We start from the raw sequence: 12,969 nt of genomic DNA on the forward strand, positions 1-12,969 counted from the left end.
TAAGTGTTTAATTTTATCAAATTGGCTGTTAAAGTCGATTGGTAAGACAAATGCTATGTAGATCTGGTGGGGATTGAGAAAGCGAAAAGAGCAAATCATTGAACAAAAGGGGTACATCTTGTAGCTTGAACTGTCCCTTCGCTGCTACCAAAGCTATGTGAAGGCCACCAGTCAATGGAAAAAAATGATTCTAAAAGAATAAGGGAACGCTTGTTCTAGAAAGTGGCTGCTACTTATAAGATTAAAAAATAACTTGCTCAAAAAAAATAAACTTGAAAATAGTTAAAACACAAGCTAATCCTGAAATTAATTTTCATAATCATGATATATTTATTCCATAATAAAAGTCCACTGCTTTTTTAATTCACCACTACCTGTCAGTCTCCAGGAACACTGTCACTTTTTGACTTATGTTTTATGTTCTTTCCATACTGCTTTGCTTAGTGATATTTATGTAGGTAACAAAAAAAATAAAAATTACATAATTAAATATATGTTAGGAAAAAAGGAAAATTGCAGTTGTGTTCAACAAAATTAGTGCTGCTAAGTATGTCAACTATATAATTTTTAACATAAATATTCTACAGACTTCTTTCCTGCTAACTCCTTGTTTTATTTTGTCTGTCAGTGAGAAGAAGAAAGAGAAAGAGCGTGAAGAACTGTGGAAAAAACTGGAGGATTTGGAATTAAAGAGAGGTCTTAGACGTGATGGAATAATTCCAACTTAACAAAAACACAAAACAGCATTATTAACCTGTGGAGTCACACATTTATGTAGTAGAAGATGGAGCAACAGTTTTCTGTATTGTGCAACTTTACAGTAGATTTCACATTTGTTTCATTATTACAACAGCACTGTATATACCTGTCTCTAAGTAAAGGAAAAAAATAAGGACTTTCATCCAAAGTTTGGACAGCAGATGGACTTCTCAGAACTTTGCAAACATAATTGTTATTTTAACCCTTCTTTAAAACCAGTCTTCAAAGATCTGTTGATGAAAATTGCGATGTCAAATTCCATTGTCAGGACCTGTTCCTTATTTATCGTTAGCAGAGAGTATAATACAATTTTCAAATGTGAACAATCTTAAAATTTAGCTTGTCTTTCTGCTAAACTGTTAAGTGTATTTATAGTAAAAGAGAAAAAAGACTGTCATTTCCTTATGAGTTTGTGTAACATCCTCCTTCTCTGGATAACTTTACTGTAATTTGACTTCTTTTCCTTTTGCACATCTTCATGAGTTGAATGTCCATTCAGATCAGGGCCATGAAAAACATAGGTCCTGAATAAAAGTTTTGTTTACTGGTGTGAGCATTTTTTTAGTACCAGACTGTCTCTGGTGCTTCCTTAATTGAACATTAGGAATTAAAAGACAAGTAGGTGATAAACATAGTAGGAAAGGGAGCTTTGGATTAATGCACCTATTTGTTGCAAATCCAAATTAGTGTCCACAATCCTTTAAAAATGGGCAATGGTAACACCCTGGACTTCAGTATCTAACCAGTATTAGTGATATGGAATTGGATGCACATACTGGAGTTGTTTGAGGAGTACTAATTGCTAAATTATTACAGTATGATTTATTGGACCATTTCGAAAGATTAAAGACAAACGCTAAACAGTGCAAGCATGAAATTGAGCTCCAGTGATCATAGATCTAATTGGAAATTGAATTGAGATAGCAGTTTGGACTGTTTGGAGTTGTTGCCTTACTTTTTAATATGTATTTATAAAGTGTTCCAGCAAAAGAGGATGTAGCCTCTAAGAAACATATTATAGTGTTTTTGTGGTTCTAGTACTCTTACTCATCACAGTACCAGCCCTATGATCTTAGTTGGAAAGGATTATGGATAATATACTTCTGCATTCTCATCTGGATGCTCATTCCTAACTACTGTATTTGTTACCAAAAGTGGTTCTACAAATGCTACTGAAAAAAAAAATTCTGGAAATCCTAATGTTCTGAGTATTAATAATAAAGTTTAAAATGCTTTTATATCAAAGGTGCATTGTGACCAAATTGTTTAAAACAAAAGAAAAAAATACAAAAACAAAGAAGAGGGCTGTATTGTAAGTATACATTATTGGCTATCTGCTTTGTATTTGAAAGTGGAATCTTACATCTTTGGTAGGTAAAATGCTGATAAGACTTATGTACAGTATATATTTAGCTAATGCAGTTGCATTATTATACACCGAAAGGTATGTGTTTCGGGATTTTTCTTCAGGATGCTTTTGAACTGTTGTAGACATATGACAACAGTGAATTGATAATCCGAAACCATCAATCCAGCAGTATTTACAGTATAAAACAGAATTGGTGTTCATGAGTCTTTGTGATAGTTGCAAACATGAATTTATGACCTGTTGCCATTGATAGAAATACAGTATAAATACAAGCTTGTATATTTTTCTTCCTACCATTTAAATATACAGTAGGATTGGAAGTTTTCTTGTTTTCAGGCACAGAAAAGCAGTAAAAAGTAATTCCCTCCTAGACTACTGACTGTTTCAGGATTATCAGGTCAGTTTGTACTCCTGGGTCTGCGGACACAAATGTTGTAAACTCAACGATTTTGTAAAAACTTGACACTGTTAATTCTGGGGAAAAAAAAAAAAGGTGGAACTAGTCATATGCAACACCAAACACAACATGGTTCAATGGGATTAATATGAGCTTCTTTTAAGAACACTGACTGGGACGCAATGTAAATTAGGCAGTTACTGTCATAGTTGAAACATTTTATTTTGAAGTGCTGAAGCAAAGGTGCAAGCTGAAATACTGAAGATTAAATGAATTTATAACAAACCATGTCCCTTGGCCCTTTGATTTTGACAGTCTTTTATTTCTGTTACCAAAAAATGTTTGCTAGTGTGATTTCTGTGTGAAATGATCTCATGCTTTACAAGAGGGTGGACTTAAAGTCGTACTTAAAGACTGTATTCAGTTGTGAATAACTGAGATGGAATGGAGGAAAAATGGTTAATGTTTTCCACCTGGTGGAGTAAAAATACAACAATGTGAAATTAGAAGAAGCACCTTGTCCTGTACTTAGAGTTTAGGTGAGTGTTGTTTGTTCATAACTATTTTTGGTTTTGACATGACGTTCTGGTATTGATCATACAAAACTGATGAGAACCTGATGGGTTGCAATATTTTGTTACCTCTGATGTTACCTCTGATGTGGGGATAGCGGGGAGTATCTAGAGTTTATAGATGATTTATCACTTCCGAGAAAGAATGTTTCTTTAAAACGAATAAGACAATGTGATATTAGTCACTTGACTCTAAAAGGCTGATACGACACTAGGTTGCACTGTGTGATGTACATGAAGAAGCACTTGCCACAAAGATACGACCGTACCCCCAGGATCCACTGTTTGGCACAATCCAAATGCGGTGTCCTGCCACTCTGCAGAGCTCCCATTGGTATCCATTGGAGTTGTAGGCAAAGAAGGCAGCAGCGAATGGGCCCAAGTGTGATCAGTGCGTCTATTTAATTTGCTTTTTTTTTTTGCTTCTTGGGTTCCAGAAACTACCTTTATTTGTGTAAATCTTTTTATTAACTGCTTGTACAGCAGTTGCTGAGTGGTCGCTCGTGTCCTGTACCATATTGGTTTCAGGAGAAAGGATTGAATGCTCTCTGATAAAAGGAAAGAGCTGCGTTTTCAGTACTAGGGCATTGCATCAGGTCATGGGGATATAACAGCTGTAGAAGTAAAGTTCCTCTTGTATACTTCAAATTGAGCACACATCGTTTTCTTCATCTTGCAACTCTCCCTTATAGTTTTCCTTTCATTGCTTTTAAGGGGTTTTGTCTTTCTTCCAAAGCTTGGAATATTTTAAATAGAAGTATTCTAATGCCATTGGAGTGTTGGCTAGCAGGGTTACAATAAGTATAATCTTGCTTTTGTTAGCATAAGTAAAAGGATTTAATTTATTATTTTATCCTCTTTAATATATGGAAAAATTGAGGGTGTTTGAGACAAGAATTGCTTGAGTAAGAAATACAACAGCTGTACTTATAGATGTGCAAGTACAATCTGAGGCTCTCTTAACTCTATGGAAAGGAAAAATGTATTAGGAGCTTTAAAGAACTCTTTATTGTTTTGTGAGGACTGGGAAAGACCAGATCCTTCTCACCCCAAATAAAATAGAAATAATTTGCTTTTTGTTCTGTCTTGGAAAACATGATGGCCTTTTCTCTTAACTGTGTAACGATATCCTCCCAAAGCAGTTGCCCTACAAGACAAAGGTGACAATGCGCAAGATTGAAGAATGTTTTTATTTCCATGCAGCTTTTTTGGTTTTGCTCACCTGCTTCCTTTAGCAGTCCTGCAGTGAGCCACAAATTAGTTTTTCTAGTGGGTGTGTGCAGCAGATTTTGTATAGCCCAATTTTTTTTTTTTTGTTTTGAAGTCTATGAAACAGTATCTTCTATGGAACTAGGTTTGAAAACTTTTATCCAAGTGTTGCTTCCCATCCACAGAAACATATGCTTTTAACATGACCTCTCTGAAATCAAGTTTCTGTTATTTGGATCACTCACTGTAAATATGTTGTATTCATAACCTCATGTGACGATGAGGAGTTTTCAAATATAAATAGTACTGATACATTTCTTGTTGTTGTCCTATTTTTGATTGTAGTATAGCGAATGACCTGTCATGCTTTTTGTTTAAAGTTTAGCATTAGATTCATAGATCTTAATATTTTAGCATTTCATTGTTTAAGCAGGAGAGGGCAGCAAAAGTTCATTTTTCCCCATAGGAATGCTCTGGTCCATTACTGTTTTTAAACTTAGATGCGTTTAACTCTCTGTGGGTAAGGGGAGGGAAAAATGAAACATTTTTTATATATATTAAAAGGTGCATATGAAAATATATAGACTGGTCCAACCAGACTGTGAAAATGTCTTCTACTCTACATTGAAGTAATAATAAAAGAAAAACACCTTCCACCTCTGGATAAAATACGAGCAGGTCTTAAGTTCTTGGATTCAAATGTCATTCTTTGGAAATAGTTTACTTTCTTAAAAATGGTATCAAAGAAACTCGAACTCAGTGGTGCTCCCAGCTATAAATGTGTAATCCTCCTCTTTTGCACATGCTCGAGAGGCTCTGTACTGTGGGTGCATCTAAATAAAGAAGCAATGAAGTGTTTTCCAGGTGCTTGGCTTTTTTTTCCACCTCCTTCCGTCTAGACTTCATGTACCTTTTCAACAGTGAACTTCCAGTGATTGTGTACCCATTCACGTGTGTTAACCGTAAAGACACTTGTTTGAGGAAAAAAACCACCCAAATGATGAGATGGTAACTTAAGTTTCTGCTCAGATTACCGCAGTCAATGCTCAATTTTCATGAAGTTTACTTTTTAAAGGTCCTTTTGTGATGATGAGCATCTTGGTGCTGCACACAGCCATCCCTGTAAGGGAGGTAAAGAGCAGAGGATACAGAAAAGAGGCATTAGATCTACACAGTGTTCTTCATAAACTCTTCAATCTTTGCACTCTGCAGCTGTTGAAGGAACTTGTTCTTTTATAGCATCATTCTACTCTTCATGCCTTGTGCTGCTTTGCCCTGAGGTTTGGAAGCAACGACAAAGGCTTAAGATGGTTCTGTGCGTGGGAAACTCCCTCTGGAGAGAACTGCGGATAGAGCCTGGTAGAGGGTAGTGCTGGTGAATGGCTTTAGCAGAAGTGGCACAGGTACAGGTGCTGCAGTAATATTGGAGACAAGACACATTCAACATCTACTTCTGATTTTAAAGTGGTGGTTGCCTATGTGATTTATTTCGGTATCCTAATTCTTAATTCTTTCTGCCTTTTTCTCCCCAAATGAAGTTTTCAGCAGTTGGATCTTGCATGCCTTTGTTAGAAGAGCTCATTATTACAGATCTCTTTAAATACTTGTAAGTGATTGGAATGTTGTCTTACAAATCTCACGTCTCTACTTTTCATAGTGCAAGGCGAGTATTTCCCAAAGAAGTTAACAAAAAAGAAAAAAGAGTGAACACACAGTAAGTTGGCCTTTGGGGTACTATTTATCTTCAGAAATTGCAACTTGGAGAACAACCTCTAAAGGATTGCTATTAAATTAGTTTCTTACTGTTTGTAATGATAATTGCTTACCTCGTTTTTTAGTTTTTCGTCTTTGTTTGTCCTTCTCAGGAATGTTTTGGGTTCTCATATAATAGTGGAGCTCTTAGTTTATCTTGCATTAAGTTTAGACCCCATCCCAAGTATGTATTCAATTATCGTTTCAATGTACAGTAAGGCAATATCTTGAGTATCAAACTGGAAACTGATACAATGTCTTGCCTTGTGAGTTTGGAGCTATCTATGGTTTTAACGATCAAATGCTGAAGCCAAAGGAAATATTCTCAATTTGTTAGTAAAAACCTTGAAAGAAAGCGTAGTAACCAGCTGTGAGTAGTGACAGCTGGCTTTTGGAAATCTCCACCGCGTGAGAAATTGTCATACTGAAAATTTATCTTACTATTTTTCTTCTTTTTTTTTTTTTTTTTTTTGATTGGGAAGGTCTTCCAAAAAAAAGAGAAGGAGAAAGGGATATTCTATACAGCTTCTGAATCCTGATTTTGAAATTCTTAATTTTATCACCACCTGGGGCAAGCTTTTGCTTGTATACAAAGCCTCTACACTTCACCAACGGAGAAAATGGCAACCCAAGAGGCATATAAACCCAAGAGATTTATAGAGCGTACGGTGAGCGGAGCTGTGTGCCAAAGATACGTATGTCAACTGCAGCCAAAGCAGAATGAAGCTCGAGCGTAACTGCCTTGACAGCAAAGAAGGAAAGGCGTTGTGTTTGTACAAGGATGTGTGCAGACCTCCAGCAACAAAAGGCAGAGGTTGCAAACCTCTTTCTGGGCTGAGTTCAGAAGAGTTTTGATTCTTCACCTTCTGGTGAAGCAGATGTTGTGGTCCAGCTGTCTAAGCAAAGTGGTCAAACAGTCCACCTCAATTGGGGCATCTTTCAATTCTGTGAAATGTACTGAGTAGGACTATAGGCGATGTTCATCAGTCATTCCTAAGACTATGAGGTGATTCCCAGGATTTTCTAGCTATTACTTTGGCTATGGAGATGACATGCGTAAGTGGAAAAGTCCTCTATGCTTAACTATCTTGAACTAAGATGGGCATCTCCTTATATAGTGTTCATTTTCGGCATCTTAGAGGCAGCAGAGTGGAGTCTGCGGTTCACAGGTGGTCGAATAAACTGAAACTTGGCAAAACACACTCTTGATTTCTGGAGCAAGGAAATGTGGATTTCAGACAGTGGTAATTAATTTATTAGTCCACAGACTATTTCACAAATACAAAGGGATATTACCACTATGTGCTGTCTGTGACACTCACCAGACAGTAATTGTTTGCATGATGAGTGATTATGTACCAGATTTTGAACGTCAGTTCTGGCCAGACAAAAATTACCCGGAGGAATACAAAGGGAAGAATATTTCCTACTGTAATGAGGTGCCCCACACCCCCCCTCCCTTCCTCCTTGTGCTGCTGAGTGATGCCAGCTTCCTGCACAAGGCTCTGCAAACACAAGCATGAAGACTTGCAATGGACTGAACATGAGCAAAATTTGTTGTTCTACTCAATAAATTATAATAAGGGGACAGGACTGGCGATGATAGACTAGTGGGTATTTTAGCCTTATTTAAGCAAATGCCTTTCTTTGTGGTCAGCTAAAGAACTGAGGGTTTATTGAGAGGTCCTGTGGAGCGTTGTTCTCACCAGACCTCACAAGGAAGCTCTGCCTGAGCAGAAACTGTGCTGAAGCTTTTTTTTTTATCCAGATGGAATTCTTTTTCTATGATGACCAAACCTCTCCAAAATTTCCAATGTGAATCATAAAAAGACCACTCTCCTGCTTCACATCCCATTCCTATCTATTCGGTTATTCAGAGTTTCTGGTAAAGTACTTTGAAAATAATGAATTCTATAGATTTACTCCAATATTTAGAAATGCTTGTGCAATAAATGCGACAGGAATAGCTAAAGACATGGGAGATAAGGACTTTGATTTGTCACCCTAATGTAAGGTCACTCAAGGAATGATTTTTCCTTCCTCCTTTTCTTCCCCTACTTGACCTATTTCTGTTTTCCCTTACTCCAAGGATTATTCTGCTGATGTTAAATTCAAATACATGCACCACAGAAGCCAAATGAGAGAAAAAAAGGAGCTGCTTTCAAGAGCTCTGCTTCCAGAGAGGGTTGGTGTAACTGCCCCTTAGAGCACACCCTTCAGCCCTCCTCCCTCGTGCCCTCCTCTGTGCATGGAAATCAGTGCGCAGTTACCATCCAAAGCTCCTGGACATGTAACACCTTAATTTAGGGCTGAGCAATATCTGCAAAGATGAGCTCCTCACAGGCTGCGTAGTCCTTTTTGATTCTTCTGTTAATATAGTGTAGTCAGGCCAGGCATATGCAAGGATTCTGGCTGGTTTGTAGTTTTTTTTTGTCGGAATATAGGATAGCAGATGTGGCTGCTCATCCCATGGCATTCTACTCCATCCAACTTCTTTGACTTCCTTTTTCTCTGAATTTTCTTCTATTTTTGTCACAATAAGTGAGCGCGAGCAACTTCCCATGCAGTCCAAATGCATTTCAGTAACAAAGATCGAGCAGCTCAGGAGCAGCACAACCACCGACCCTTGGCTTCCTGTGTTTCTCCTGTACGGCTTCCTACACATGGCTTACAGGAGCCAAGTCTGAGCACTGATTCCTCTGAATTTAACTGGGATAGTACCTGTGGAGCGGAGAACGGCCAGCAGTCAGGTACACATGGCATGATAACGCAGAATTTATTCCCTGAGGAAACTTTATCATGAAGGGATAGTAGACTCCTTGCCTGGATGACGAGTGGGGCTATTCCAACAGCAGCCCCCTGGTTTGCGTCAAATACTTCAGGCTTGACCAAACCAAGAAAGGGCTCTGGCATTCAAACACAGGACCACACAATCTTGAAGCCGGTATCAGGCATAGAATCATGGAATCAACAGGTTGGAAAAGACCTCTTGAGTCATCGAGTCCAACCATTCCTATCTGTCACTAAACCATGTCCCTGAGCACCTCGTCCACCCATCTTCTAAACACCTCCAGGGAAGGTGACTCCCCCACCTCCCTGGGCAGCCTCTGCCAGTGCCCAATAACCCTTTCTGTGAAAAAAATTTTCCTGACATCCAGACTGAACCTCCCCTGTCGGAGCTTCAGGCCATTCCCCCTTGTCCTGTCCCCTGACACTTGGCAGAAGAGCCCAGCTCCCTCCTCTCCACAACCTCCTTTCAGGCAGTTGTAGAGAGCAATAAGGTCTCCCCTCAGCCTCCTCCTCTCAAGGCTTTGGCTCCCTCAGCTGCTCCTCGTAAGCCTTATAATGTACAGAGTCTACTGTTTAGTTTGTGAATTCAGTGCCTCGGAAAAGAGATTAACTAAATTAGAGTGTTGACATGTGCACCCCTCCTCCCGGTTTTTCTCCCCTTCTAATCAAGCATAATTCATATCCCTGCTAAATCCACTGTCATTAAACTGCTTTATCTTTTCCTATTCTAAATTACTAAACCAGTTTAAATTGTTGGCAATGAAATGAATTCAGTTTATAACTTACTGGAAGAATATCCAACCTATTGTTGGGATGTGAAATCTAATAATTAAATGTAAATGCTTGGATTCATTTTCTAGGAAAACTGAACCTACAAATAAGCCATTTAATGTCATACTGCTATTTTCTTTTGATCAGACTTCAATTAGTCACTGACGTAGGATATTCTGGTTTGGTTGCATCGTTATTGCAGCAGGGAGCGTGAGCATGAAATTCAGATCCTGCAGTAATAAATAACAAATCAATTTCCAGCACTAACGCTGTCCTTTCTGCGTAAGTTTGATTTCATGGGACTGTTCAACCAACCTTCATTCATTGTAGTAGGACAGTTGAAAGACAGAACTGGGAAAAGTATTGTATCTTAGTGTTTTATTGCATAGCAAAAAAAAAATAAATCAGATGAAAGGGAAGAAATTCCTTTACAAAAATCTTTTTTTACTAGCCAGGATGTGCAAAATACAGGTAAGTCTTGGAAGGAGCAATTTCAGGCTTGCTCCGGAAATACTAGCAGTCAGTTAAATTGCATGACTGTACCTCTATACTGGCTTTTCTCAGTCTGTGTTGCCTTACTTGGCAGTGGCTGAAGCCCTCAAAACACAGTTTTGAGATGTATTTTCCTTTACTGTAAGCTTGAATTGTTTTCCATGTGTTCACAGTCTGACTCTCCCATTCATTCTCCTCATCAGTTTGTTCATGCTAATACATCTCCCAGAAAATGTCTTACTGACTGGAAACATCTTCTTGCAGCGTTGGGATGGTTTTATTTTTGCCTTCAAGAACAGGACTGGGCAGGTGGAGAGGAGGTGAGGAGCACCCTGTTTCTGGCATCCTGTGCCACTGGGATAGGAGCATGAGCGACGCGCAGAGGACCTACACACTTTGTATTGGTATAGTTGCTCCCTGCCCTGGTCCTGGTGAGAGCGGGCTGTGGGTAAGCCCCACTCACTCCTCCTGGGCTCCCCAGTTCTTAGGTTTCTCACCCTAAAACACAGTTCCCTAATTGTCTCAGTGACTGGAGACCTCTTGATCCCTCCTTGCCCCAACCTAATGTGCCCTCTGTCATTCACTGTTCTTTTCTTCCTCTTGTCAGAGAGTGTATCCTATCCTATCCTATCCTATCCTATCCTATCCTATCCTATCCTATCCTATCCTATCCTATCCTATCCTATCCTATCCTTTTTCTCCCTCAAGAAGCAACCCTCACTCCTTATTGCCAAAGCTATCACAGCCCCAAACTGCATACCTCTGACCTGGAGATCATATTGTTCATCTTCCCCTTGGGTTCATGCTCACCTCGACGGGTGGACGAGGTGCTGAGGGACATGGTTTAGGGAGTGTTAGCAATGGTTGGACTCGATGACCCAGTGTGTCCCTTCCAACCTAGTGATTCTACGACTTCTATGTTGGCTCTAGTTGTTTCGTTTGAGAGCGCTCCTCCCACCCTCCAGAGCTCGTGCCCTCATTGCCCACCTTTCTGTGGGATCCCTGGCAGGTGAAGTTGTGCCTCTCCCCTGGCTTTTCTAGTTCAACATCCTCTCCTCTGCTATGAGTATGTGAAAGTCCTGGACACAGTAAGTCAGTAACGATCCAAAGTCATTGCTTAGAGAGAAGGTTATATAGAAAAGTGGTGTGTGTTAATCTGGAACAGAGTTTGTCCCTCTACAGATGGGGATTATGTTTTTATCTCAAAAATAAGCCCTATGTTTTTCTATCCACAGCTAATCTTTTTTTACTTATTTTCACCTTGGGTGCACTCATGCTTGCTTGAATGATGGAGATCTTCCCTCTTCTAAATACAGAAACATGATGAGACAGATTAAGTCCAGCTCTTGTATAAACTGCAGGACTTAATTCTCTTCCTGACAGAGTCAATGATGGAAGTCCTGTTGCAGTTGCCAAAAGTAAAATAAAGATCTGTGAGTAGATTGGACAAATCTGCCGTGTCTATATGGGAAACCAGTCAGTACTAACAGGAGTGGTGTGGACTCATTTCCTCTTCCTGCAGTAAACTTATCCTATTAATATCATCTGCTATTGTGTATATATTATCCGGGTGACCTCTCAAAAGCTTGTATGGATATAAGCTTCAGAGGCAATCTGTGATCCCGGGCTGCTTCCTGTCTGTCTTACAATGATGCATCCATCAGCTCCAGGGAAAACGTGAATAAATGTGTGCTGCTTTATTTGTGGACAGTATGTGAGTGTACAGGTAACCACTTATGCACATAGAGTAAAACCCAACCCCGTGATGTTAAGTAGAGGCAGTTTTCATAAGGCTGTCTAGACACGATCTCTGCGTACAAAAGAGCTGCTTATAAACAGGGCAGCATTGTTCAAAAGATTATATTCTGCTGCTGGGGAAATCGAAAATAATTCTTTCGCTTTCAGTAACAAGGAATTACTCTTTGCTGGTGCAGTTGTCATTTCACAACCAGAGTTACTAACATGCTGTCTTTTCTGCTCTGAGACTCTCCATTGTTGTTACATACCTAAAAAAACCTGCTTACTTGTCTCTGATGTGAGAAAAAATGGAAATTAAACAACGTAAGTTCATTTTCTTTGTTTGGAATGCATACAGGAGAGGTATTTTCTACAGACTGCAGTAAACACTAGTGTAAAACTGAGAGGCAATGTGCACTTTGTCTGCTTTGGCGCCTGCAATGGAAGTGGGCTGACATTCTGTAGACCATAGAAGGAACTTTGCACAAAGTGGTCTGATGTGACCCACACCTGCAGAGGAGAAGGAACTCTGGGGAAAAATATGGGGCTGGAATGAAGCTTTATAGTCGGGTGTGCTACAATGAGGTAAAAATGAAGACCAGGCAAAATCTGTTCCAACATTTATCTTCCTTCAGAGATGTTCAGATGTTTAAGAAATTAGAGAAATAAGTAATTTTTGAACATGTCAATTCTGTCTATGTCTGGGAAAAGACTTTACTCCAATCCTTCCAGTGCATCAGGATATGATTGTCATAGCTGTGTCAGCCAAAGACTGAGTCCAGACCTCTCGCTCCGACTGTCTGTGCTACTCTGGTGGTTGGACACTATAGTTTTGTCTCTCAAGCCAGCAGTTCCTTAGGTATATGGATGAGCACACCACCGAGGCAAGTTTAGTGCATCTCACTTCTCTCCAAATAAAATGCAATGCCATGTGATAGGAATTTGGAGGGAAGGTACCCCTGAATCGTTACCTGTCCTTCCCCTATCTCCATAGGTGTGCAACCGCTTTAATCTGGCCTCTGAGTGGGGTTTAGAGAAGATGAAGTGCTGAAGACAGGTTTCCTGGTTTTGGTAAAGCTGTTTTTCTTTCTAGCAGCTGGTATGGGGCTGTGTTTTGGGTT

The 12,969-nt window shown here is 39.4% G+C and overlaps 1 protein-coding gene across 4 annotated transcripts in view; it reads left to right on the top strand.

Annotated features, from left to right (window-relative positions):
- The window catches only part of PPP2R5E (protein phosphatase 2 regulatory subunit B'epsilon), a 75,253-nt gene extending 70,089 nt beyond the window's left edge, over nt 1-5,164 (top strand). For 2 of the 4 annotated variants that reach the window (XM_054068020.1, XM_054068017.1), the window contains exon 14: nt 629-5,163. In XM_054068020.1, the coding sequence (XP_053923995.1) occupies nt 629-728 (100 nt within the window). In that variant the 3' untranslated portion in view covers nt 729-5,163. Of the gene's footprint in view, nt 1-628 lie in introns of all 4 variants that reach the window. The other 2 variants (XM_054068018.1, XM_054068019.1) reach the window with 1 other exon arrangement.
- Nucleotides 5,165-12,969: the final 7,805 nt, after the last annotated feature.

Source organism: Cuculus canorus, chromosome 5 (genome assembly GCF_017976375.1).
Source record: "Cuculus canorus isolate bCucCan1 chromosome 5, bCucCan1.pri, whole genome shotgun sequence".
Classification (NCBI taxonomy): Eukaryota; Metazoa; Chordata; class Aves; order Cuculiformes; family Cuculidae; genus Cuculus; species Cuculus canorus.